The 26,734-nt window shown below is 40.2% G+C and overlaps 1 protein-coding gene across 1 annotated transcript in view; it reads left to right on the top strand.

The window, feature by feature from the left end:
• The first annotated feature begins 1,188 nt into the window (after positions 1-1,188).
• The window catches only part of ITIH5 (inter-alpha-trypsin inhibitor heavy chain 5), an 83,295-nt gene continuing 57,749 nt past the window's right edge, over positions 1,189-26,734 (top strand). The window contains exons 1-5 of the mRNA XM_070391606.1: positions 1,189-1,331; positions 10,274-10,318; positions 18,797-18,960; positions 19,868-19,969; positions 23,284-23,534. Coding sequence (XP_070247707.1) covers positions 1,242-1,331; positions 10,274-10,318; positions 18,797-18,960; positions 19,868-19,969; positions 23,284-23,534 — 652 coding nt within the window. The 5' untranslated portion in view covers positions 1,189-1,241. The remainder of the gene's footprint in view (positions 1,332-10,273; positions 10,319-18,796; positions 18,961-19,867; positions 19,970-23,283; positions 23,535-26,734) is intronic.

Below are 26,734 nucleotides of genomic sequence, written 5' to 3'. Positions count from 1 at the left end.
ACTCATGCCCTCACCCCCTGTCCTTTATTTTATATTATAAACATTTTTCACGTTTCCATAGACCTCATGATTATTATTTAATGGCTGCATAATATTCCACACAATGGACGCTCCATTATTTGAGTTAGCCATTGCTCTGTTGTTTGCCTTTGAGATCATCATCGACCTCTGTCATTCAGCTCATTGATGTAGATGCAATTGTCACTGCACATAAACATGTCTTTTGAGTAATTGTGTTTTGGAGGATGAAATAAACAAGCAGCTTCAGCTACACGGTGTCTGCCAGATAAAAAGATGGTGCACTGGTCCAGTCTCTACAAGGCCATGTGTAGATGGTTGATAGATAATAATTATTCCTATGACAGGATGGACAGAGCACCAATAGTTTGTAACTAAGATAACAATGACATTCATTTCCATGATTAATGACCAAAAAAATTAGAAATACTACATGGTGCCACTTCTAGCTTCCTCTTTCCTGTCCCCTTATGGCAGAACTGCATACGTGGGGTCAACACTGCTAGTACTTTTTGCATTAGGCTACTAATTAGCATCTCTTAATTTGGCTTCTAAGCATCAGTGCCTGAGGCCAAGAGGAATGTACTGTTCTCCTGGCAGAGGGAAGAAGGACTGCTGTTGTCTTTAGTCCAGCGGGTGGGGGGCGGGTGGGAATTGTAACAGGTGGGCAGGTGCGGGAGCGGGGGTTGGGTGGTATGGGGTGGGGGGTGGGGGTGAGAGCAGCGATATCTATAGCAGATGAGGGAGGTGGGCTACGGTGGTCAGTCTGGCCCTTCCAGTTTCCTCCTGCAGAAATGAAGTGAGTCCATGAAGAAGCATTTCACACTTTGAAGGAAACGGAGAGTTGGGAGGATGGGGGTATCACGGGCGCTGGAAGGAGAAGGCTGCGAGGAAGTCAGGCGAAGGAGTCGGGGTGAGCTCCCGGGGTCCAAGAGTTAGGGGGCCGGCCTGAAGGCGGACGGGGAGGGGACCCTTGGGGCAAGCTGTGCGCGCTGCTGGCGGGTCGGCAGGGTCTCCTCCCTGGAGCAGAGGGGACGCCGCCTGGAGGGACCCCGGGAGGCGCTGGGCGGGCCGGGGGCGTGGCGCGCGGGTGGCGGGGCTGAGGGTTGGCCGGGGCGCAGGGAGGCAGGGCCGGGCGCCTCCGCTGCAGGAGTCGGTCCCCTGAGCGCGTCCGCTGCCGGATCCCCACGGTCCCCGCGCAAGTCCCACGGGCGAGTGCCGCCATGCTCCTGCTGCTGGCGCTGTGCTGGGGGCTGCCGCTCTGTGCGGGGTCCCTGGGAGAGGCGCGGAGCTGGGGTGACACTTCGGAGCAAGTAAGTGGAAATCGGGGGGACCCAGGGAGGGCCCCGGGCGCTGGCTGTTGTCCCTTCCCACTGCCTCCTTTGGGCGCGTGGCCGCTGGACAGGCTCCTTGGACGAGTCCTGGATGCCAAGAAGGGAGGGACCACCCCATATCCTGGCACATTGTCCCCCCTTTTCTTATCCGTTCCCCAACCTTCTGCGAGGGAGCTTCCCTATCCATGGGTGACTTGTGCAAGAGCCTGGACGGCGAAGTTTCCTGCAGAACTGTGCGTGGGACTTCAGGGTCCTGCAGAACCAAATCTTCTTGGCTCCTGTTATCTGCGCAGATTTCTGCTAGTTTTTTGTTGCCATTTCTGAGCCAGAATCCTAAGTTAATGGATGACAAGGATCTTCTTTAAGAGGCTCTGTGGGGTAGTGTGCTGTTACTGTTGCTCCTAGCTGTTCGGAGAGAAAGCCCAATCTAGGGACAGTTCAAACTCCGGGAAGCCCCTGCTTTCCAATGTGAAAACCGGGAGAACATGACATCCCAGCAGGTGGCCGGGGACCGGGAAGCAAAGGGCCTCAGGTCTCCTGGTTACTATTCTGTGCATCTGCCAGGGTTCGGGTTTAAATGGCCTAACCCCACAGGTGGATACAACTTGGCAAGCATGAAACCTCAATATAGTGACTGATGAACAGAAAAGCTTTTTTGAAAAAATATAAAACAAGTTCACATGAGTATAAGTGTAAAGACCTTCTAAGGAGAAATGGCTCCGTCTCAAGCAGACAGTGCAGAACTACACCTCCTGGTGCTGTTTACACATATATCACTTAAAGTTTTAAGTTGTTTCGTGTGGAGCATGTTTTCCCATGATGAGAGAAAGAGACAGGTAGGCATATTCCTCCTCCCCCTTTTCTAGCACCTTGGTTTGCTGAGCAGATCCAGATGGAATCTGCCTAACCATCAGATGATTACATTCACGTGGACTCTGCCTCATGGGTGTGCTTCCTGAAAAGTGGGAGAAATGGTCATTCTCTTGTAGGGTTGTCAGGAGAAATAACCCATAAAATTTCCTGGAGGCTGTGCATGGAGTGGGGAAAGTGCAGGCTGGGTTCCAGAGAGAAAGGCTGGTCTTGGCCATTTATAGTTGTGTGGCCTGGACAAGTGGTTGAACCCCTCGGCCCCTTTCTTTCCTGTTGACCACAGCAGGGAGTAGATCTCCTTTTGAGAATACTCCAAAGTATCCAGCTGCTGATCTGTGTAAAGGTATACAGTGGGCACTTAATGGTAATGTTTTAGTAAGTGGTTAAGGGAGTGGGCTTGGTTCCAGGCTGCTTGGATTTGATTCCTGATCCTGTCACTTACCAGCTCTGGGACCCTAGGCACCTTACTTGAGGCCTCAATTTCCAATTCTGTAAAATGTAGGGAAGAATAGGGTGGTAAGGATTGAATAGCTGACAGACTTAAAGCGCTTGGAACAATGTCAGAACTTAATGTTGGCGCTGGCTGGTAGGCTTGGGCAGCTGAAGTGCTGAGGAAAGGAATTTGGGGTAAAGATCTTAAAATGTTTTCTGGGAGGATGGAGGAAGGAGAGTGTGGGAAGAACTGAAACAAAGCTTCTGTTTATGAACTAGGAGGAGGGATTAAAGCTCTAACATCTGCAAGTCCAAGTAGGCTTTTACCACTCTAAACTCTCCCTCGTAAAATAACATGGGTTTGGCCCGCTTTAGTGATTTCATGCTGTCCTCAAGCCATGGTCCTATTCATTCATCTTGATAATGACTCAGAAAACACACACCAAGATATAGGGTCCTGTGAAAATTAGCAATTTTACCTCTCTATCACTACTCTTCTAAAATATTTATTGGTTATTTATTTATTGTTATATAGGATTTAAGAGCACGGGCTCCAGAATCAGACTTTCTGAGTGGTAATATCTGAGCTTTGATTGCCCCATCTCTAGAATGTGGATGATGAAATGACTTAATAAGAAGGATTTTGAAAGTTGATAGAAATAATAGTATACTTAAAACTGAGAACAGTACCTAAAAATGTAGTTTGTGCTCTATTCTCAGAATTATGGTCTTCAAAATTATATGTAAATTTAATTTGTCTTATGTAACTGAATGCTGGTGATCTGTGGACCACACTTAGAATAATGCTGCTTTCAGACTCTTTCAGAAATTAGTATTAAAAAAAGAAGTCTTTTGTATAAAATCAGCCTGTTACAAATTGGTGACGCTCAACCAATGAGCCAGGCCAGCCACATTCTACAAGCAGGCTAACATAGCCGTGCTTTACATTAAGCTGGAGTCACTTAGCTGTCCTTAAACCCCACTCCAAGAAGTTCTCTTATTTGTCGTTTACCTTTACTTGGAGATATTACTAGTAACACTTTGGATTCAGATTCCTTTCTCACTTTCCCTCCACCTCATCTGTGAAGAATATCACCCATAGTAGGACTACTGTGAGCAGTGTTTTTCAAACTTTGGTGTGCAAAAAGACACTCTATTCACATTTCTGAGACCTCTACTCCCATCAGTTTAGATCCCTTAGGTTTTGCGTGGGGCCCAGATGATCCTGATGCTGGTGATCTGTGGACCACACTTAGAATAATGCTGCTTTCAGACTCCTTCAGAAATTAATATTAAAATAGAAGTCTCTTGTCTAAAATCAGCCTGCTCCAAATTTACCCATTTTGTAAGTTTCAAATTGCTATAGTTTTTTTAAATAAGGATAACACTACATTCCTGTTATTACAAAAGCAGTTTTTAATTTATAAAATAATAATCATTAATTATTAAAGGTCCATACTGTCCCAAAAACTTTGCTAGGAGTTCTATGTAAAAATAATAAAAAGCAATTAAATATATGGTTAAAGAGCATTCCAAGTGGAGCCAGACTGCCTCTGTTCAAATCTGTATTCCACCACTAACTGGCTGTGTGTTCTTGGGCAAGAAACTTAACCACTCTGAGTCTCAGTTTCAACATCTGCAAGCCAAAGTTGTTAATAGTTTTTACCCATAGATAAGAGTAGATATAGGTTTTGAGAGAGGAGTAAAGTTTACACAATTTGCAGGGCCCTCTTAAAGAATATCAATGTATGACTACAAATTAGGTGCTAAAGTGAACATTTATTTAGGATGATAAGTAAATCATAGCAAATGATACAACTGACAAGCTGACAAACACCACAAGTATCACCTACTGATGAGGGACTGTGCCAGTGAGGGGTCCTGAAACTTATTACGTTTTATGAGCTTCTAAATAAAATATTAAATATAAATAGTAAACCTACTTCTGCTCTTATGATTGTTGTGAGGATTAAATGAATGAATTCAGGCAAAGCACTTGCCTTTAGTCATAGTCACTGTTTTTAGTATTTATCTACAGCCTGGTTAAGGCTCCTGTCTCCCCCAAGGAGAGTGTCAGTGTGCTACTTAACCAGGGGAAGCATGGAAATCCAGCCAGAGGAGTGACATCCCAAGTTCCCGTGTGCACAGCCAGGAGCAGAACATAGGTGTGCTGATACCAAAGGCAGCTCTCAGTGACTCCCCCAAAAAGCAAGCCACTTTCATATTTACAACCTACTGTAACTTGTTTCAATGCAATTTTTATTTGTAGTCAGTTGTTGGCAAATAGATAGTGTTTATTATATGCTTGTGGGACCATATTGATTGGGGTGAAACATTTCTAATTCCCTGAATTAAGAATTTCTGGAGTTTTAATTTTTCATTATCTTTCACTCAGGACCAAACCTCTTTGCATTTGGGAAAACACAGAAAACCAGACAACTGTTTTTTTTTCTTTTTGTTTTTTAAAACTCTTTGAAAATTAAGTCAGTAGAAGATTGTGTGAACTCCAGACCACTCAGTAATGTCTTCTTTATGTGCATGTATGGGATTGTTGTAATAAGGTGTAGAGTTGAATGGGGAAGGAGGATATTGTGGGACAGATTCCAGAGATCTACTCACTACCAAACCAGCATATCTTGTTTCTCTGAGGAGGGTGGAAGTGTGTGTGTGTGTGGGGGGGGGGGGGGGGGGGGCGGTCAGGGGGTCCTGAGAATCAGGTAATGACTTGTAGTGACTTCTTGTTCCTGACTAGCCCTCTTCCCAGAGCCTAGACCTCAACCACTAAAACCACTAAGCAGTCTTGCTTACAGTGGGAGGATCCAGGAAACCTTTAATATATATATATATATTATATATATATATATATGTGTATATATATATATATATATGTGTATATATATATATACACATATTTGTATTGATTTCAGAGAGGAAGGGAGAGGGAGAGAGAGATGGAAACATCAATGATGAGAGAGACTCATTTATCGGCTGCCTCCTGGGATTGAGCCTGCAACTCAGGCATGTGCCCTGACCGGGAATTGAACCATGACCTCCTGGTTCATAGGTTGACGCTCAACCACTGAGCCACGCAAGCCGCGTCCAGCAAACTTTTGTATCTAAGGAACAGCAGAGTCTATTTAAAAAGATGGGACCAAGGGATGGAGACTTGAGCTCTCTGAGGAAGGACAGGGGGTCTTGAACCTTCTCATTTTCCTACAAGCTAGGTCCATGTCCCTTGTTTTTCACAGTCAAAAACAACAACAACAACAACAAAAACCACAAAAAACCCAGCAACTTGCCTAAGGTTAATTGATTTTTTTTTAAGTTGCCTGGAAATTGTTGGAATTTTAGCCCCAAATGAAGTTTGTTCTTCCATTACTGAGATCTTAGGCACCCCAAATTGCAAATGCTTGATAGCTAAACAACCTGCAGCAACATTACTCCAAAGGAAGAAAACTTTTGTGTAAGTGCTATAGAATTACCCACCTGGGGGTCTTCTCAGGCTAACTGTCCTCAGCCCAGGTGGTAGATGGCACCTCCAGTGCCTTTCCAACCTGAAGTTTTTGGTTTTGTGACAGATCCTGTAACACATCTCTGAGGCAACCAACTCCTGGGTTCCTGGGTCTTGGTTTCAGGACTTTTGAATGCCCTCAGAAGTTGGGGCCGACTGGTAGGGGCCGAATTCGACTGACTTCTTAGTACAGAATCTTCTAGGAACGCATGACCAGTCACTTAATGGTGTGTGGCTGAGCCAAGTGCAGCGTCTCTTGGCTCTGTATGGTACCTAGTGTCGCAGACCCAGTGACAGGAAGGTAGAGGGCGAGAATCCTGCCTTGATGTCTCCGTCAATCTGGGTCTTTAGAGCATCCACACTGAAAGGCAATGTACATGCTCTGTGTTTTCAGAGTCTCTTTCACCATGGGTAGAATTAGGCTTCACTGCTCTCCTCTCTTCCCCTGCTCCTTCCCATTTATGGACTTTTCAGGATATTTCTCGTCTCTTCCATTCGTGATCCAACACTGTGATGGATCCTGGGGAAAAAATAAATCTCTGTTAACCAACTTATAAACATTTAAGCAGTGCCTGCTATTTTTGACCTATGGTTAGCCTAACTAATGATGGGCTAGATGGGGGAGATTGTAAACTCTATATTTACATTCCTTGTGTAAAGGAAATCTTCAAACCCCCTTCTACCTCCTGGTAGTGAATGCTACTTGGTTCCTATGAGTTGAAGAGGCAGTGGCAGATCTTTGAAACTGACCATTTTTCACATAGTTCCTGTATTGAACCCGATTCTCTTAAATTCTTCCTTCCCTTTCATCCCACATCAACAGACATCCTACACAACTAGTTGTAGCCACACCTTCATCACAAAGTCTCTCATGGTCACTCAAGAACATAGTACATTCTCTTTTCATTTCTTTTTTTTTTTTTTTAAAGAGAGGAAGGGAGAGGGAAAGAATGATAGAAATATCCACGCTCGATCGGCTGCCTCCTGCACACCCACTACTGGGGATCAAGCCTGCAACCCAAGCATGTGGCCTGACCAGGAATGGAATGGGCAACCTCTTGGTGCAAGGGACAATGCAAAACCAACTGAACCACACTGGCTGGGCACAGCTTATATTTCTTAATAAACGTTGTGGCCTGGACATCTTCTATTCTAATGCTGGACAGATAAGTTCAGCTTAGGAAGACCAAAAAATGTTATTTGGGCCAACTCTTAAGTCTATGATTTGGGGTCTCAGGCAGGTTGGTGGGAAGCTCTAGGATTACTATGCATAACAGTCCCTCACATTAAGCTGGAGTCACTTATCTGTCCTTAAGCCCCACTCCAAGATTCTTCTAATGCAATAAAAGGGATCAGGAATGCTTAACTGAAAACAATGATGACTACGTTGGTGTTATTTCCACTTCGGTGCTGGCTGGCACCAGGAAACTGCGTATGCCGGGAAGCTTTGGTTCTGGTTCAATCTGAGTTTAAACTTGGACTGAAGTGAAGCCATAATGACCCCCTGAGACGTCAGATAGTCATCTCAAAAATGAAAAACCAACTTCTCTTGTTCTCCTTAAAGCTTGTTTATTTTCTTAAAAAACTTATTTTACAAAGGAGGGAACTTCAAAGAAAATACTTTAGATCAATCAGAGAACATAATACCTGAGAGAGGCCGGGCTTTCCTTCGGATCATAGTTCTGTTAAGTGGTCCCCCGACAATTCCACAATTTTAGGATGGGAAGGCCGGAGATGAATCTGCAGAACTGAAAAAGACCTTGCCCAGGATGCTCATTGTGGCTTGCCTTAAACAGTCTCACATAGCCCACCTCATCTCAGAAATAGAAACCAGTATCCTCCTAGTAAGTGTTGGGTTCTCATTTGGAGTCAGGGCAGATGTCAATCTAAGTCCTATATTATTTCTTTGAATTCCAATTATAATGGTAATTTACAATGGTATTTTTTGGGGGAGGGGAATTAGGGAGAGGATGGGGATTAAAACAGTTTCTGTTAAACTTTTAGTTTACAAATGGAAATATCTTTTTGTGATTTCTTTTATTGGAATTAATAATGGCTAATTTGTCAAAAACTGAAGTAACACAGAAAAGTTTAAAGGAAAGGAACTCAACCACCCAAAGGTAACACCATTAGCATTTTGGTTCACATTCTACACATACAAACACTTATACTTACAACAATGAGGTCATTTTAGATACTGTGTTTTGTCACTTGATTTAATCTCATAGACATGTATCACTAATATATCCATCAGGATCGGCTAGGCTATACTTGTGGTAACAACACCCAAATCTCAATGTTTCAAATGTTTATTTCTCTTATACAACTTGTCCAACTTGGGCTGGCAGGGGAGGAGATATACACGTTGTGCTCACTCAGGAACTTGGACTTGACCAGCAGCTACCATCTCAAATGCTGCTAATTACTGTGCCACAAAGAAAAGACATTTCTGCAGTATCATACATCTGGAGTTGAACACTTGGCCCAGAAGTGACAAGTGTTGCTTATATTCATACTTTATTGGCCAGAACCACTCACATGACCCTGCCATGCCACAAGGGGACCAGCAAATGCAGTACATCTGGCAGAGAGCTAGAGAATTATTTGTTGAACAGAACTGAAGTCCAGTAAAAGGAATATTTATTGATGTCAATAAATATAGATCCCCATCATTATTTTTAATAGCTGTATTCTAACTAATCTGTGTATCACAAAATATTTAACCAAACCACTTTCTAAGGATAGTTTAGGCTATTTCTAATTATTAACAATTGTTTGAAAAGTTCCAAAGAACTTTCTTGTACATTCATATGGGGGGAATGTAAAATGTTACAGCCACTGCGAAAACAGTTTGGCAATTTCTTAAAAGTTAAGTTTACTACACTACCCAAGAATTCCATTCCCAGGTAACTATCTGAGGGAAATAAAAACATATATCCAACGTCAAAATTTGCGTGTGAATTTTCATGCAAGTTCCATATAATAGCCCCAAAGTGGAAATAATCTAAAGTTTATCAGCTGATAAGTGGATAAACAAAATGTGGCATATTCATAGCCTGGATATATTCAGACACAGAGAAGAATGAAGCACTAATACATGCTACAACATGGAACAATCTTGAAAAGATTATGCTAAATGAAAAAAGCTAGTCATAACAGACCGCCTAGTGTATGATTCCACTTATATGAAATGTGCAGAAGAGCCCATCCACAGGGACAAAGTCGATTGGTGGTTGCCTAGGACCAGGCAGAAGTGCAGGGGCTGGGAGTTGACAGTTGAGGGGTACAGGGTTTCTTTTGGGATAACAAAAATCTTCTAAATTGATCATTGTCCAACTCTACAAATATACTAACAACATTGAATTGTGTACTTTAAATTATACCTCATAAAGCTGTTAAAAAAAAGATACACATAAAACTGAGGCATATTTTTCAAGTTTTGATCTACATTGGCAACTTCCTCCAGAAAGGACGATTCATACTCACAGCAATAATAGTTTACACTTCAGTTATTTAAACAGTGATTTGCCACGAGTAGAGTTCCACAACCAGCTAGGATTTTTAAATTAGTCCAGAGTGGCTGGTTCATTAGTATGATTTTTGAAATTGAGGATCTTATCATCTTCTCGTGCTCCTCCTCTTCATGTGGGAAAGTATAGCAAATCATCAGGAAAAAACAAAATAAGAAAATTCACGTTCAGTTCAGTTTTGCTTCCAGAGTTTCCTAGAGTTTTGATTTGAATATTTGAGTAAGGCCGAATGTACTTACTTACTGTAATGGATACAATAACAATGAGCTTATTTTCAAGCCCAAATTAAGTGAAGTAATACAGATGAACTTTCTGGTCTTGTCATTCCATCCATACTCCTCTAACGGATTAAGGTCACTCAGAAAGTGAGCTAATATGCCATCATGGGTTCAGCAGTCAACCAGGCCTGGGAGGGATGAATTCGAGTTCTGGTCTCGAAGCTTTCTGATTAAAGATCAAAACCTCTTTTCAGGATAGATAGCCCTTTTTGTGAAGTTCAATTGATTTTAACCTCCTCATGTAACTAACTTCTTTAAGAATGACCTCACAATTACATTTCATGACTCTTCTCTTTATAGGTTGGACTCAGGGTCCCGAGGCAACTCCGGCTGTTGCAAAGGCTGGTATGTATGTTCATGGTGCATCTTACATCTGTCCCCTCACTAACTGTGTATTTTGAACCAGGCACTAACTTTGCTTATAGCTCCTCCAAAGCTTATAAAGTTGCTTGTAGAAGGATTCTAACATGAAACAGTGCAGCTTTTATAAGATTTTATTTAAGTGGAATTTTCTTTTTGGTAAGACACCTGATTATTTCAGTAGAATTATAAGGACAAGGTATGACTTTTTTGTTTTGTTTTTATGTTTATTTTTAATTTCTTTATTGATTAAGTTATTACATATGTGTCCTTATCCCCACATTACCCTCCCCCCCACTCATGCCCTCACCCCCCTGTTGTCTGTGTCCATTGGTTAGGCCTATATGCTAGCATATAAGTTCTTTGGTTGATCTCTCCCCCTTACCCCCACCCTCCCCTACCTTCCCTCTGAGGTTTGACTGTCCGATCGATGTTTCTCTGTCTCTGGATCTGTCACAGAATGATAAATATCACATGATCTCACTCATTTATGGAATATAATGAACAACATAAACTGATGAACAAAAAAAGTATGATGTTTTAAAGGCCTACTGAAAAACACAAACACCTAAATTCACCTTTACTTTTTTATGACATTCTTACACAAAAATAAAGGCTTTCTTGTGAGATAAACAGCTAAATCAAATGGAGAATTCACATTTTTAGAGTAAAGCTTCATGTGATATGAGTTGGGCAAGGCTCTCAATGCATGTAGGAGGCTAACAGATTGGAACTCAGGCATTCACTCAACAAATAATTTTTTGAATGCTTCCTATTTGCCCCACACTGTTCTAGGCATTGGGTATACAGCAGTGAACAAGTCAGACCAAAGACCTTGTCTGTCATAGAACTTGAATTCTAAAGGGGGTCAGAGATAAAATAATCAAGTAAATTGTAAGTGTACTAGTAATGGGGAAGATGACAAAGACCAGAACAGAGGAGGATGGGGGGACCTTACACTCATTTGCATCCATGAGGTTTCTGATGACTACTTTCAAGTGAGTTCCTATAATGACAGCTAATGTGTACTGAGTACTTACTATGTGCCAGGCATTGTTTCAAGTGCTTCATGTGTCATAGTTCAAACACTCTTGCCACAATTTTTTGAGGCATTTTACAGATGAGAAAAAGAGAGATTGGGTAACTTGCTCTAAACTGCACAATTAGTAAAACGGGAAAGAACCAGAATTTGAGTCCTAACAGTCTGGTTTCTGAGTCCATGCTCTTAACTAATACACCAAGCTGCCTTCTCAATTGTATGTATTTTTCTATTGATTATTACTTTCAGTCAACAATACCTTACCTGGACTACCTCTGGCCATTCTTTTAGGTGGTGGGAATTACTCCTTGTTGTTGGCACACCATAATTTATTAAGCACTCTATTGATGAATTTTCAATTTGTTTCCAGATTTTTTCCCCTTCTGTAAATACTGCTGCAAAAAACTTTCTGTTTATTCTGTTATGTGGTTGATTTTAATATAATGGCCTAGATTTTCAGTAGAAGTATTGCTGGATCAAAGTGCATATACATTTTTAATTATGATAGATGTTTTCAGACCACTTTTTGAGTGTTGTTACTCTTCATACTATCTGTATTAACTTCATTTCTGTCAGCAATAATGAATATGTGCATTTCCACCAACAATAGATAGAATTACCCTTTTTTATTTGCTGGTCTCTTTCATTGTTCTTTTACCTTGCATTTTCCTAACTACTTATGATGTTTTTCCTGTCCATTCTTGTCCATTCAGAGTAGTTCTTCTGTAAATTGATTATTTTCAGCTCCTTTACTCATTTTTCTCTTGTATATTTTTATCCCCTCATTGTCAGTATTTCAGATATTTGTTTGTTATACATACTCTGTCTTTTAAGTTGGAATAATTCTCTCCTAAATTTGTCATTTGTCTATTAACTATGTTTATGGCATATTGGTCATTTGAAAATTTTAAGTTTCTAAGTAGCAAATAAGTTTATCTTTTCCTTATAGCCTTTGAGTTTTCATTATTGGTTATAAAAATTTTCTTAACCCCAAGACTGAGACTTTATGTAATTGCCCTGATTTTTTTTAGAAATATCTAGGAATTTTTTTTCTTGTCGCTGTTAATCCTTACCCAAGGATATTTTTCCCATTGATTTTTAGAGAGAGTGGGAGAGAGAGGGAGAGACTGACAGAAACATCAATGTGAGAGAAACTCATCAGTTGGTTGCTTCCTGCATGCACCCTGACCAGGGCTAGGGATCAAGCCTGCAACTTTGGTACGTGCCCTTGACCAGGATTGGAATTGAACCCAGAACGCTTCAGTCCACAGGCCGATGCTCAATCTACTGAGCCAAACCAGCTAGGACTTGAAATCTCTAGGAATTTTTAAAGTTTTTCTTTTCCATGTATTACAATTTTTTAACATGAACCTTATTTGCCCATTCAATTGGTACCAGAATGATCTTTCCAGCAAACTTTCTTTTACAAATGTCTTCAATGATTCCTCATCACCTGTAGGATTAACTCTAAAAACATGTGAAGCCCTGTGTGATCTGGCTCCTGCTTGACTCTGTAGCCTGTGTATCCAATGACTCTCCTTATATTTTGTACTCAGCCATACCACACTAATCTGAATTAGTACACCTGGTACTCATTATCACTGCCAGCTCATGGACCACAGGGATTTGCATGATTTATCCTGAATTAATTAGATACCCTTTTTGTGAAGCTCTTTGACATCACAAACACAAAAAATGTTTATAGTTTAAAAAGCAGGGGGTGTCTTTGTGCCGAAGTCTCCATGGTGCTTAACAGATACTGGCCTGGTTTCCCTAAAACAATTCACTGTCATCATTTAACTTACCAGTGGGAAGGGCCATGTCTAGCATCTCCATCATAGTGGGTATTCAAAAATTTGTAGAGTGAATTTGTTTTAAGCAATTGTGGTGAGAAAGGTAAACCCAGAAATGATCATCATGAAGTAAGTTTATATTCACAGATTTGTAGGAACAGGAGCATAGCACACCATGCAGGGCCACACGGGGAAGCCAGGATCAATCAGGAGGCAGAAGGGGCAGAGGGAGAGCATGGCTCTGAGCCTTTATTGTTTTTTTGCAGGAAGGAATTGGGGAGTAAGCTTAGGATTGGATAGTTTGAATAATTTTGGCAGGCTCTGGGCTATTGAGGTGATCCTTAGTCATCGGGGGTGTTTTAGGGCAGATGAATATTGGCTGAGTGTGTGAGAGTTTGATAAATGAGGTGTTTGGGAGCATGGACTGTGGACTGATTGGTTGTATATCAAAGGTGCGCTCACAGGGGAGTTGTTTGTTACCTCTAGGAATTGGCTAGCTCTGGGATCAAGGCCCCAAATGCCAGAGTTTCAAGAATATAAAAAAACAGAAAGTATAGTTAGTTAATACAGCAGGCAGTACGATGCTGGGTTCATTATACAAGTGTCTGGCTCCCTACTCGCAACTTTAACCACCATGTTTTATCCTTGTATGAGTTGTATAGAGTAGGTTTTTCTCCTACATTAAGATGATAATTGCATTTTGTCTTTCTCCTCTTCTGAACATGACATATTGCTATGTAGAATTATTAGCATAGGTAGGCAATCCAGGACTGATGTTACCGTCTGTCTACAGGAGGGTAAACTAGTTCTCCAAGGTAATACATGCAGGTACCTTGTTAGGGAGGTGCTTCATCTGGAGGGCTTCTGCTTCATGTAATAACATGGGCTCTGTTGTTTTTCTTAGGCACCTGCCAAGCCTCAGACTTTTCCTTTATACAGTGAGGGGGAGCCCAGTTAGATGATTTCTAAGGTTCTCTTCCACCTCCAAAATTAATTCTCCTAATGATCATTAAAGAACTGTGAGACCAGAATAAAATAACAAGAGGTTAATCTTCTGGGAAGAGGCCTGACTTCTGGCAAATATTGTCACAAACACTCCTCAGTTACATTTTCAGATGGCATCTTGGGTAATTCAGGACATCCTCTGGGTGGCTTGATTTTTAAGTGATTCACATGAGTCACACAGAAACGTTTGCTCCCTTGAGAAGCTAATTAAGACACTCCCTGCCTCAGACTGCTTTTCCATCTGTTTAGCTTTTGTAGAAAAATAATGAAGAAATTATTATGTCACAGGAAGACTTGATTTTTACCCCCTATTTTCCAGTTGACATCTCCAAGCAAAATGAGTTAAATATAAAAATGGAAAGCTTGTTAGATTTTTAAGAACTGTGTACTGGGAAAAATTGAAGCGATAGTTTTATAGCTTTCTTTTTATGACACACTTTCATGAACCTCAGCCATTCCAAGTTTTGTACTTAGCTGTTGGGGTTGTCCATTTCCTTATGATTTGACATACCTGTCCAATATTCTTCTCACAATGTACCCTTCTTTCTAATTAAACTGTGCTGTTCTTTGTTCTAGAAACAAAGTGTAATGTGGTTCAGTTCTACTTCCATGAATTTTGTGTTTCTAGAATGTTCTTTTTGTTTTCTTTCACCACATATAAATTCTATGTCTGTTTTAAAACCCTTTCTTTCTTCTACATACTCCACTGATTTCTCTTTCTTCTGAAAACTGTAAGGACTTATAGCCAATAAGTTAAAAAAATATCCCTATACCTTTCTATGTTGCACTTTCTTCCTAATGTAATTGTAGTGCTTGAGAGAAGGAGCCATCTGTAATATTTCTTCCCCATCATTCATAGAATTTAGTCTATTGAGTGTTTAATACATATTAGTTTATTAGCATTTCCTTTTCTCGGGGTATGTATTTTTCTTTAATTGTTCAAGATTCAGAAAATCCAATTAAATTCCATAAATGCTTTTTATTTTTACTCTATACTGAGAGCTGTGAGTGAAAAAAAAAAGAGTAAGTCCCTGTTTTCCACGTGTTTACAATCTAGTGGGGATAAGAATAAGGGATGGGTAGCTTGAGGAAAGTGGGGATCAACTGAGAGTGCTATAACAGAAAGGCAAGGGCTATGACTCAAAAGTAACAGCAGAGGCTCCTATGGGAAAACTAACTGGGCAGAAGCAATAAAACTAAAATAGTTTCTTAAAACTTTCCTCAGCCTGTCTTTTGGATCCATAAATATGACTCCTATTCTTGATGTAATATTGTGGAAAATTCTGCTGTATCCATAATCTTAATTTAAGGCAAAAGAAGATGCCATAGTATAGGTAAACTTAGTCTTTTGTCAGGCGTTTCTAATTTTCACATTTAAAGTTCAATGAAATTTTAATTGATAATTATCTTATAAATAATAACAAATCAACATGACATCAAAATAGTCACAGATGTACCAAGCGAAGACGATTTTTAAAAATTCAATAATTTATTGTTTAGTATTACATATAGTATTACATATGTCTCCCCTTTTTCCCCATTGACCTCTCTCTGGCCACTCCCACCCCCAGCACATGCCCTCACCCCCATAGTGTCTGTGTTCATTTGGTTATGAAGATGGTTTTTAATCATTTTAAAAATAGTATGGGCAAAGACTATCTACTGAAGGCTAAATTAGTTGGAATTCTATGCAGCTAGAGTATATACTTTAAAAAAAATATATTTTATTGATTTTTTACACTGAGGAAGGGAGAGGGAGAAGGATACAGAGTTAGAAACATCGATGAGAGAGAAACATCGATTCAGCTGCCTCTTGCACACCCCCTATTGGGGATGTGCCCACAACCCAGGTACATGCCCTTGACCGGAATCGAACCTGGGACCCTTCAGTCCGCAGGCCGATGCTTTATCCGCTGAGCCAAACCAGTCAGGGCTAGAGTATATACTTTTATCTAAGCTATGAACTTAAAAGGATTTTCCCCAATAGTACTGTACTTTTATGTAAAAGAGTTAAATGATAGGTTGACAAGACTTTTTGGAAAATGTCAGAATATGACCACAGTGCAGAACAGGTTCAGCTTAATGTCTGTGTCTTGAATGTGGACAATTTAATGGATGATCACTGAGGTTCACAGGTTAACTTTTGAATTGGCAGCAAAGACTGAGTTATACTTGGCGTGTTTCTGGAGGTCTGTATTTTACTGGCCATCTAACAATGATCTCTGTGGAAAGCTTAGAACAGTCAGGCTCCTCCATGAATGCTTGATGAAAGAGGCAGGTTTGGAAGTCAGAGACTCAAGGTTCCTGGGCTAGGTTTATCACCTCCTACCTGTGTGGCCTTTGGTCACATTGGTAAAGTAAGAGGATTGAACTTGAGAATTTTATTCTTTATATTTGTCTTTATAATTTATACTGTAACTTCTTCTGGTAGGATTTCAAGGGTATTTCTAATATGCAGAAGTCTAGTCCACAAAACCAAACAAATAAAACACGTAGAGATCAGAAATAGCATAAAGTTAAGAATAAGTGGCAAAATGACTAACTCTCACTCAAGCGCAAGCCACCCTACAGTAGTGTTGCAAACCCTGAAATGTTTAAAGAGATGAGGCAGGAATTCCAGTTTTATGCTGTATAGAAATCTTCCCCAAACTCAGTGGCTTTAAAGCCAGAACCATTATTGCACCATTTGTGGGGCAGGGTTTGGGCAGGGCTCCGCTGAGCGAGTCTTCTGGCCACATGATGTGGATGGAGCTCGCCCAGTGCTACTCAGCTGGCAGATGGGCTGATCTGGAGGCTTCATTACAGCTTGGCTCATGTGCTGGGCTCTGGGCAGGAATGGCTGTAGCTGGGCTCCACTGCCACAGCGACTGCAGAGCCTACACACGGCCTGACGGTATGACAGTCTCAGTCTAATTTGGTAACTCAGAGCCTCCAAAGAGCATGTTCTGAGAGACCTGGATGGAGTTGGTGAAGTTTCCTGTGACCTGGCCTCTTAGTCCCAGGGCATCACTTCCAGTGAGTTCTCTAGGTGAGGCCAGTCACTAAGGCCAGGATTCACAGGGAAGTGAATAAAACTCCAGCTCTCAATGGCACAAAAAACAAAGAATCTGTGTCTTTTTAAAAAGATGATTTTTTCTTTCTTTTTTTAAAATTATAGTAAAATACTCATAACACAAAATTTACCTTAACACTTTAAAGTGTACAGTTCAGTGGTATTACGTACATTCACACTGTCATGCAACCATCACCACCTTCAATCTTCGTAACTCTTTTCATCTTGCAAAAACCCATAAAGCATTTGTCCTTTTATGTCTGATTTATTTCACTTAGCCTAATGTTCTCATGGTTCATTTGTGTTGTAACATGTGTCAGAATTTTTTTCCTTCTAAAGGCTGAATGGCATGTCATTGTCTGCATATGCTACATCTTGTTTGTCTATTCATCCATCAGTGGACACTTGGGTTGTTTCCACATTTTAGCTGTTGTGAAAAGTGCTGCTTTAAATACAGTGTGCAATTGTGGGCACTTTTTATCTAGTAGAACAGAGGACATCAATGGGGGAAATGGGCTGGGAATAAGGAAAATTCTAGTAAAAACACAGTGAAAATGGCTACTCGGTGTCAGCCTCAGTGTCAATGAGACAATTGGGATTGGAAGGGCCTGAGTAGCTGGGAGTATGGGGTATGTATGGATCTGATCTAAAGAAGCAGCCAACAGTAGAGCCAGCAGCTCCTGATCATGCAGGATGCATAGCTAGAGTGGTCCCACTTTGTGTCTCAAGAAAAATGGGCATTATGGATTTCTATGTGACCTTTCCTAATTTTTAAATGTTGTCACCAAAACTTTTAAAGATTGTGCAAGTCAAATAAAAAAGTCTATGAACTATATAATTTGAGATCTCTTCCTAAAACACACCAATGTATAATGATGGATATCAGGGCCTTATCTGTTCAAATAGTATAGACTAGGGATCAACAAACTTTTTCTTAAAGGAGAAGGGACAGCCCTTATCAGAGTCTTTTAGGATAAATTTAATTAGCATAAACTTTCCCTTTTTGGGGTTCTAAATCCCCCAGTACTTTCTGGAGCTCAGTATTGACTCCCATTTTACAATAATGTGATTGTACTCCAAATGGGAAAGCCAGGATTATAGTGTCTCTAAGTGGGTATTGAAATTAATTTGAAAAAATGAGAACTTCTTTTAGGCATGCTTTGATTTTTGATCAATTTGGTGATTCTATAAATGTGACCTAAATATTTATAACAGAAAAATATTATATACTTCATATACTTTACTTCTAAAATTCCAATAACTCTTTAAAGAACTTAAGTATTGCATAGTGTCAGTTAAGTTGGAAATATTAACTGTGTGCATTTGTTAAAGTTAGGCCAGAAGATTTGTTCCTATGTCATAAACTGGTTATTCAACCATGGTTGTCTTACACGTGGGGGGAGTAAAAAGTGGTAAAGTCAGAAAAGGCAAAGACAGAAGTAAAGAGTTACATGCCAAACTCTCCCAAATTGAAGATTATTTCTCTTATGGAAAAAAAGAACCACTTCTTTCCCAAATGGCTGAATCATGGTTTCACACATCATTGAAAATACTGTGTGTTTTAATTCCAACAGAAAACCAAACCTTTGATGACAGAATTCTCGGTGAAGTCTACCATTATTTCTCGCTATGCCTTCACTGCGGTCTCCTGCAGAATGCTGAATAGAGCTTCTGAGGACCAAGAAATTGAGTTTCTGATGCAGATTCCTGCCGCAGCTTTCATCACCAACTTCACTATGTAGGTGACATAGTCAGAGAACCCGGAATGAAGATTTCTGTGTAGGTTGGACAGGGTGAGCCTGCGCTGATGTGTGGCCCACAGCCTTTGAGCTGTGAGAATTTATTTCTCGGTGGATGATACATGGGCCAGAGGGTTGATTCCCTTCTTCTTTCTCTCCCCCTTCCTTCTCTTCTTTCTCCTTCCCTCTCTCTCTTCCTTTCTTCCTCTTTTCCATGACCTCTTCTTTTCCTCTTTCTTTCTCTCTTTCCCTCCAACAAATGAGTACCCACTCTGGGCCAGGCCCTCTTTAAAGTGATTGTCCACATCTATGAAAGAGAGAGTGCTGCTCTGCACTAGAAATTTTATAATAATAATAAGTAAACAAATCAATACATGAGATCATTTCAGACAGTAGCAAATGCCATAAAGAAGGCAAACAAAATTGAGAGGGGCTTGTTTAAGTAGGAATTCAGGGAGATGGCTCAGAAGAGGCAATGTTTAAGCTGAGATCTGAATGACAAGGTAGCATGAAACCTTGGCTATGTTAGATATAGTTCTTCTTTTCCCAGTGGATGGTAAAGATATGCAGAAGAGGGGAGGTGTTGGGTTTGAATTTTAGGCCTGGGCCTAAATTTCAAATTTAGAGATTCACGTTGATAGATTATCATGGAAGTTTGTCTGAGCAGATCTTCTGATTTCTTCCTGAAGAATCATAGAGGCACCTCGAGTTGTGTCTTAACATTTGTACCTTTGAAAATTGCCCTAGGATGAAACGAATGATTCAAGGGTAGTGCCCTGGTTTGGAATGCAGTTTTTGCATATCCAAGAGGCAAATAAAAATATTTTCTACTGTTGTCATGGTTATGAGATCCATGCATTTGTCTTGGAACTGCAAACTACTAACATAGCTGTCTCTTACTTTCAGGCTAATTGGAGACACAGTGTATCAGGGAGAAATTACAGAGAGAGAAAAGAAAAATGGTGATAAGGTAAAAGAGGAAAGGAATAAAACCACAGAAGATAATGGGTAAGTGCTGTTTAATTAACGAATTACAAATTCACTTTAGCAAATGTCAAATTTTCTACTTTTTTGCTTAGCCATCTTGATCTCTTTCTTCCTTCAAGTATTTATTTTCTTATAATAATAATAATACACCTGGTTAACAGCATAATAAATAAGGATTTATAGTAAAAAAAAATAAGAATGGTTTAGCACTCCCCCTTCCTAAAAACATCCATTTCTACTGTTTCTGTAGTTATTTTTATCTCCATAACTCTAAATATTATGATAGTCTTGGTTTTTAAAAATTTCTTGATAAATATCAGATATTATTTGTTGAATCTATACTGTGAAATCATAGGATTTCAATGACAAGGCTTCCATTCTACTTCTGTGTTCCAAATTTTTACATTATTATTCCATCTTCTTATATCCATTTTAGCAGTTACGCCATCTTAGACTAGCCCTACAATCTCTGATAATATTCCCACTCCGGCATTTTACCCTACCTTTCTGTTTTCATTCCCAGCACCCATCTTTTCTTATCTAATAATTTACTTTTTCGTTGTCAGGGTTACTAACATTTAAATTCTATTCTGTCACAATATTTGTATTTTTTTTTTTATCTATAAACTGAATCTTAACATCGAAAACCCAGAAATAGCATCTACTTTTAATAATACATAAATAACATTAACTGTTGAGCCATCTAGTATACTAAGATTCTGTTTCCCTCTCTACCAGCCTGTTTGGAGAAAAGTGATCTTAGTATCTAGATAAAACATTGTGAACATGTAAGCTTGCATTTTGTTCATTAATAAAAGGATGTAGCTTTGAGAAAGCTTGTTCTCTAAATTCATAGACTGTCAGAAACTTTGCTGTTGGAAATCCTGCTAGCGAGAGTGGAACATGTGAGTCATGGATTCACTTTGATAATGAAAAGCAACCAAGGTCCACAGTTTCAGATAAGGGGTTGTCGGCTACAAAAGTCCATATTTATCTTAATTTTGTAGCTCCTCAGGACAAAGAACCTTGAGTTTGCTTCTCAGTTCAGGCAGATATTAAATGTTTTACACACAGCCCTGCTTTTCTTTGAGCTTCCAAACACTGCTTCATTTACCCACATTCCACCCTTCCCCCAATCCTATAATAACCCTGTGTCTTCCTTTGTTTCGCAAAATATTCCATGATGCTGCTGGTATGTAATCTCCCTTGCCACAGCAGTTTATTAAAACTTAACTTTTATTGAATTTATTGGGGTGATACGGGTTCACAGAATTGTACAGGTTTCAGGTGCACAATTCTATACCACATCATCTGTACACAGCATTGTGTGTTCACCACCCCAAGTGGTCTTTATCAGGATTACCTTTTCTTTTTAAAATATATTTTATTGATTTTTTATAGAGAGGAAGGGAGAGGAATAGAGTGCTAGAAACATTGATGAGAGAGAAACATCAATCAGCTGCCTCCTGCACACCCCCTACTGGGGATTCGCCCACAACCGAGGTATATGCCCTTGACTGGAATCGAACCTGGGACCCTTCAGTCCGCAGGCCGACACTCTATCCACTGAGCCAAACCAGTCAGGGCAGGATTACCTTTTCTTATAACTCACAAATTGTTCAGAATCATGCCACAGTTTAGTTGGATCACCACCTACACATTTCTGTTTTTTTCCTGATTTTTTCTGATGAGATAAAATTTAATTTTGTCACAATTAACATCTAGCAAGACACATAACTCATTTGAAATGGTAAGTGAACAGTTGTGACCAAGTTTCTACAAACAGTGAACCCATGTCATTGTCAACAGCAACTGGAAGGCATCACTAATTGGGAGACACATCTTGATTTCTGAGCTGTTAAATATGACAGAATAGGTGTCTCCAGACCATGAAAGACTGTCACATAATATTTTCCTTGTCACATAACATTGACCTTGGGACACCTTTTTATATTTACCTGGGTTGGTTTCATTACTTCTTGTATTCCATAATATCTTGATTTTCACCTCCACTTTGCTGAAGTGTATTCTTTAGTTACTTACTCGAAATGAGTGTGTGAAAGGCATACTTTCTGAGACCTTGATTAAAGTGTTGACTGTATATGGAATTTAAGATTCAGAATAATTTACCAATGAACTTTGAAGACATTGCTCCAGTGCCTCACAACATCCAGTATTACTGATAATGCATTTAATGTGGTTGAATACCATTCCTTTTATTTGTTTCTCTATCTGATATTCTGGTATTTTACAATAATGGGTTTAAGTATCAGTCTTTTTTTTTTTTTTTCTCATTCTGATTAGCTTTCAAGAGAAGTTTTCCATTTTTGTCTCTTTTCAGCTCTGGGAAAGAGGAGTGTAGGAAGCCCATCATCTTAGTCATTCATTCATTTATATGTAAACTTGGAGTTCTCCTCCCTGTACTAGGCCCCCCTTCTCACTCTCATCTTGTGGTGTCCTGTTGAACGAGAACCCGGAGTCTCTGAGATTCTGCAGATGGTGTGTTTCTCTACTTTGCTGCAGTCCCTTCCTGCAGTGTCTGAGCTGTAGAGTTCTTGGTCTACGGAATTCCCCAGGTCTTGCAGAAATGATTTGAAATACCCACTGATGGTTGCCCCTACCACCCTTATTACTTTGGTTTGATCCTTACTCTTCCTGTTACGGTCAGTCTGCCATCTTGAATCAGAGAACTCTCACTCCATGTAATGAAAGCATTTAGAATGATTTGTATTTTTATATGCTTTGCAATACTTTACTTTTTACCCTTCCCTTAAGCATATCCATCACACCTTACCAAAATGTGAAAACCTTATAAGTTAGCTATTTTTTTGAAGACACGTACACAGATATCTTTTTAAAAAATATGTTTTTTAAATTGATTTCAGAGAGAGGAAGGGAGAGGGACAGGAAGAGATAGAAACATCAATGAGAATCATTGATGGTCTGCCTCTTGCATGCCCGCTATTGGGGATCAAACCCAAAACCCCAGGCATATACCCTGACTGGGAATCAAACCATGACCTCCTGGTTCACGGGACAATGCTCAACCACTGAGCATGCCGGCCAGGCGAAATTAGCATCCCCTTTCCCCTTTGGCCCCTTGGGTCTGACTCAGGAAGACGGAGGAGAGTTCAGTAGTGTATGAATTCTCTACTCTTTAGTATCCTTTGGACCTTTGCAAACTTCATCTAGTACAAACCTTTACTCCTTCCCCACCCCCTGTGCTAATCTTTACTTTTAGTTTGTAAGGACTGTTACAGTTTGGCCTGTGCCCCAAGGTGACTTGAGGGAACCTGGCTTTCTCCGACCCTCCATCCCTTTTCTCTTGCATACAGGGAGAAGGGGACTGAAACATTCAGAGCCTCCGTAGTCATTCCCAGCAAAGACAAGGCTGTCTTCCTCCTGAGTTATGAAGAGCTCTTGCAGAGGCGGCTTGGGAAGTATGAGCACGTCATTAGTGTGCGACCCCAGCAACTGGTGGGGAGGCTGACAGTAGAAGTGAATATTCTGGAGAGTTCGGGCATCACATCCCTGGAGGTGCTGCCTCTACACAACAGTAGGCAGAAGGGCAGCGGAAGGGCGGAAGGTGAGTGGTGCTTGCTGGACACGCGCAGATCTTCTGGAGTAACGCAGAGCTGGGCGTTGGCTTTAGAGAAATCTGTAAACCAGATGGCATCCCTTCAACAAAGGCTCTTGAGTGTTTTGGAGAATCTAAACAAGTGCAACAAAACAAAGACAGTGTCCTGCACAATTTATTTTTTAAGCCAGGGTTTATCAAGACACTTAAAAATGTTTAAATTATTTGACACAGTAATCTCACTTCTGAGAACTTAACCTAGGTGAAACACCTAAAATATTGGTAATGTTATATGAATGAACCTGTTTGATAATTTGTAGTAGTAAAAGTATTCTATCATCCTGAATATTCAACCATACAGGCATAATAAGTAAAATATGGTTATAAACATGATTCAGCATGTTACAGGGAAGAAAAGACACAATTGTAGATACACTATAATGTTAAATATGATAACTTTGTTAAATACAAATATGACAAAAGACTAAAAAGTTATATAAAAATCATTTTATACTAGGGATGAGGGATTATAGGGTCATTTTCTAGAAATTTGTTTTAAAACTAATAATTTATATTAAATAATCACTTGTGTTTTATTCTGTAATACTAGTAAGGCTTGGACAGATGGGTCCAAAAATTGCACCAGAGCCCTGGACAGAGTGGCTCAGTTGGTTGGGTGTTGTCCCATGCACTGAAAAGGTTGCTGGTTCGATTCCCAGTCCGTGCACATGCCCTGGTTTCGGGCTCAATCTCCAATAGGAGGTGTGCAGCTGATTAATGTTTCTTTCTCACATCAATGTTTCTCTCTCTCTTCTGTCTCTCTCTCTCTCTCTCTCAAATTTAATACAAAATCTTTTTTAAAAATATATTTTTATTGATTTCAGAGAGGAAAAGAGAGGGAGAGAGAGATAGAAATATAAATGATGAGGCACTAGTTGGTTTAGCACAGTGGATAGAGCTTTGGCCTGTGGACCAAAGGGTCCAGGTTTTTATTCTGGTCAAGGGCACATACCTTGGTTGCAGTCTCCTCCCCAGCCCTGGCCCTGGTCAGGGCGTGTGCAGGAGGCAACCAATCGATGTGTTTCTTTCACATCGATGTTTCTCTCTGTCTTTCCCTCTCTCTTCCACTCTCCTTAAAAATTAATGCAAAAAATATCCTCAGGTGAGTATTAACAAAAAAAGAAAAGAAAAGAAAAGAAAGAAAAGAAATGTCAATGATGAGAAAGAATCATTGATCATCTGCCTCCTGCCCTCCCCCTACTGGGGATTGAGCCCACAACCAAAGTACATGGCCTTCACCGGAATCGGACCTGGGACCCTTCAGTCCGCAGGACAATGCTCTGTCCACTGAGCCAAACCGGCTAGGGCTCAATAAAAAATCTTTTTAAAAAATTGCACCAGAGTCAGAATGACAAGATCATTGTGATATTGAGATCAGAGAAATGCTAAGTGATAAGTGAATATGCAGAATCTTAATTCAATCCCTGTGATTGCAAGGAAAGTGGGCCAAGAAGTCTTCCTGTGTAAGAATATTTAGGGATGAAATTGGAAGGAGGCTGGGCAAATGACTTGATAGGTGGAGTAAAATTAACATAATGCAAAATAATCTGGAATGTGTACTGGTCTGTAGGGGACTCAGGTCTTTTGTTATATGTTGACTCCAAACATTGAGTTTGACTCTCTCAATTCAGATCTAAATGAAATTTTAAAATATTGTCAAGGTGTCTGACATTCAGAAATGGCATCAGATACAATACACTATTCTCATGTCATATAGGCGGCCATGTGTATGGTTAATGGATTCTAGTTGTTATTAACTATAACCTTGAAAAAAAATTACCTGGGTCCTGTAAGACTCAGCTTGCACATCTGCAGATCAGGGGTGATAACTCTCTCATAGGGTCATTGGAATTGTTAGTGTGTGTGAAGTGCCTGGCCCAGAGTAAGAGCTTAATAATTGTCATTACCATTATCTTATATTTACTTATTTTTTTTGCAAATCTTACCATTTTTATTAGCTCATAAGTGATTTTGAAGGCAGGTCTTTGTCTGATTAGATTTTATCTCCTTAAAATACCTTTTAGAGAGTAGACAGCTAAGTAAGTACCTGCAAATTAGAGAATAAAAGCAAATCTATCTATCTATCTATCTATCTATCTATCTATCTATATCCTAATAACAAAGAATGTTCTTAAATTTCATTGCTTCCTAGTCATAATTTATAGGGATTTTTTTTTATGTACAACTGTGTGAAGGAGATATGTTTCAATTCTTTGAGAGTTTGTAGGCTCCGAGAGGGCAGAGCAACTGTGCTCTGTGTCTGGGGTGAATGCCCAGGACTCAATAGCTCTGTGTCCAGGCCCCCAGTAAGGGATTCTGAGGGTCCTGCTACAGTGATGAGAAGTATGTGTGTTTTGTCTACTTTTCAGAACCACTGTGACTCATCAGAGATGTGTGCAAGTGTGGTGTGTGTGTTATGTTTGGAAGGTATGAATCACAATTGTTGGCCTGAAAAATTGCTTACTGTTTACACTCAGGGCCTGAGAGAATCTCAGAGGAATTTTTCCAGACCATTGATCTCTTGGGACCTGTTTATTTTTAAGAAAATTGTTTTCTTGGCACTTCGTAGCAGAGCAGATACTTTCCCTCCGGAGCATGGAGGTTTCACAGGCATTTACCCGGGCCAGGTGCAGAGGAAGGGTTGCCTTTTTGCTCCTCATTCCCATCTTTCAGAGCTCAGCTGTTATTATTTCTGCAAAATGGCAGCCTCAGCAGGAGAGGCACAGATGTTGTGATTTTGTCTGGACACTTGCATGTTTCCAAAAGAAATCCAGGGTAGAGATCAAACTAGGTTTGGCCTTGCACCAACATGAGCTGTCATTGCATGAATGTGGATCCAAGCCAGTACATTCCTCCGATGGAGCTGGTTGTGTTCAGAAGTCAGTCTTCTGGAATTTCACTAAGCAAATCTCAGACCTCTGGACCCATTTTCATCTTTAGGGAAGCAATTCTAGATAAGGACTGCTGCGTGCTAGAAGCTAGACTCAGCACTTTGCATATATCATTATCTCATTCAACCTTTATAACTACTCTCTTAGGGAGTTTTTGTAAAATACTGAGCGTGTGAGTTCAAATTCCCAGTCTCTCCCTAATTATATAAAAATGCAATAAAAGGCTAAAAGCAATATCACCTATCTTTGCCTCAGTTT

This window comes from Myotis yumanensis, unplaced genomic scaffold (assembly GCF_028538775.1).
Source record: "Myotis yumanensis isolate MYYU_CA2020_CCGP unplaced genomic scaffold, mMyoYum1.0.hap1 SCAF_1, whole genome shotgun sequence".
In the NCBI taxonomy this organism is placed as follows: Eukaryota; Metazoa; Chordata; class Mammalia; order Chiroptera; family Vespertilionidae; genus Myotis; species Myotis yumanensis.
Note: the sequence above shows the minus strand (reverse complement) of the source record. Positions and strands in the feature narration are given on the sequence as shown.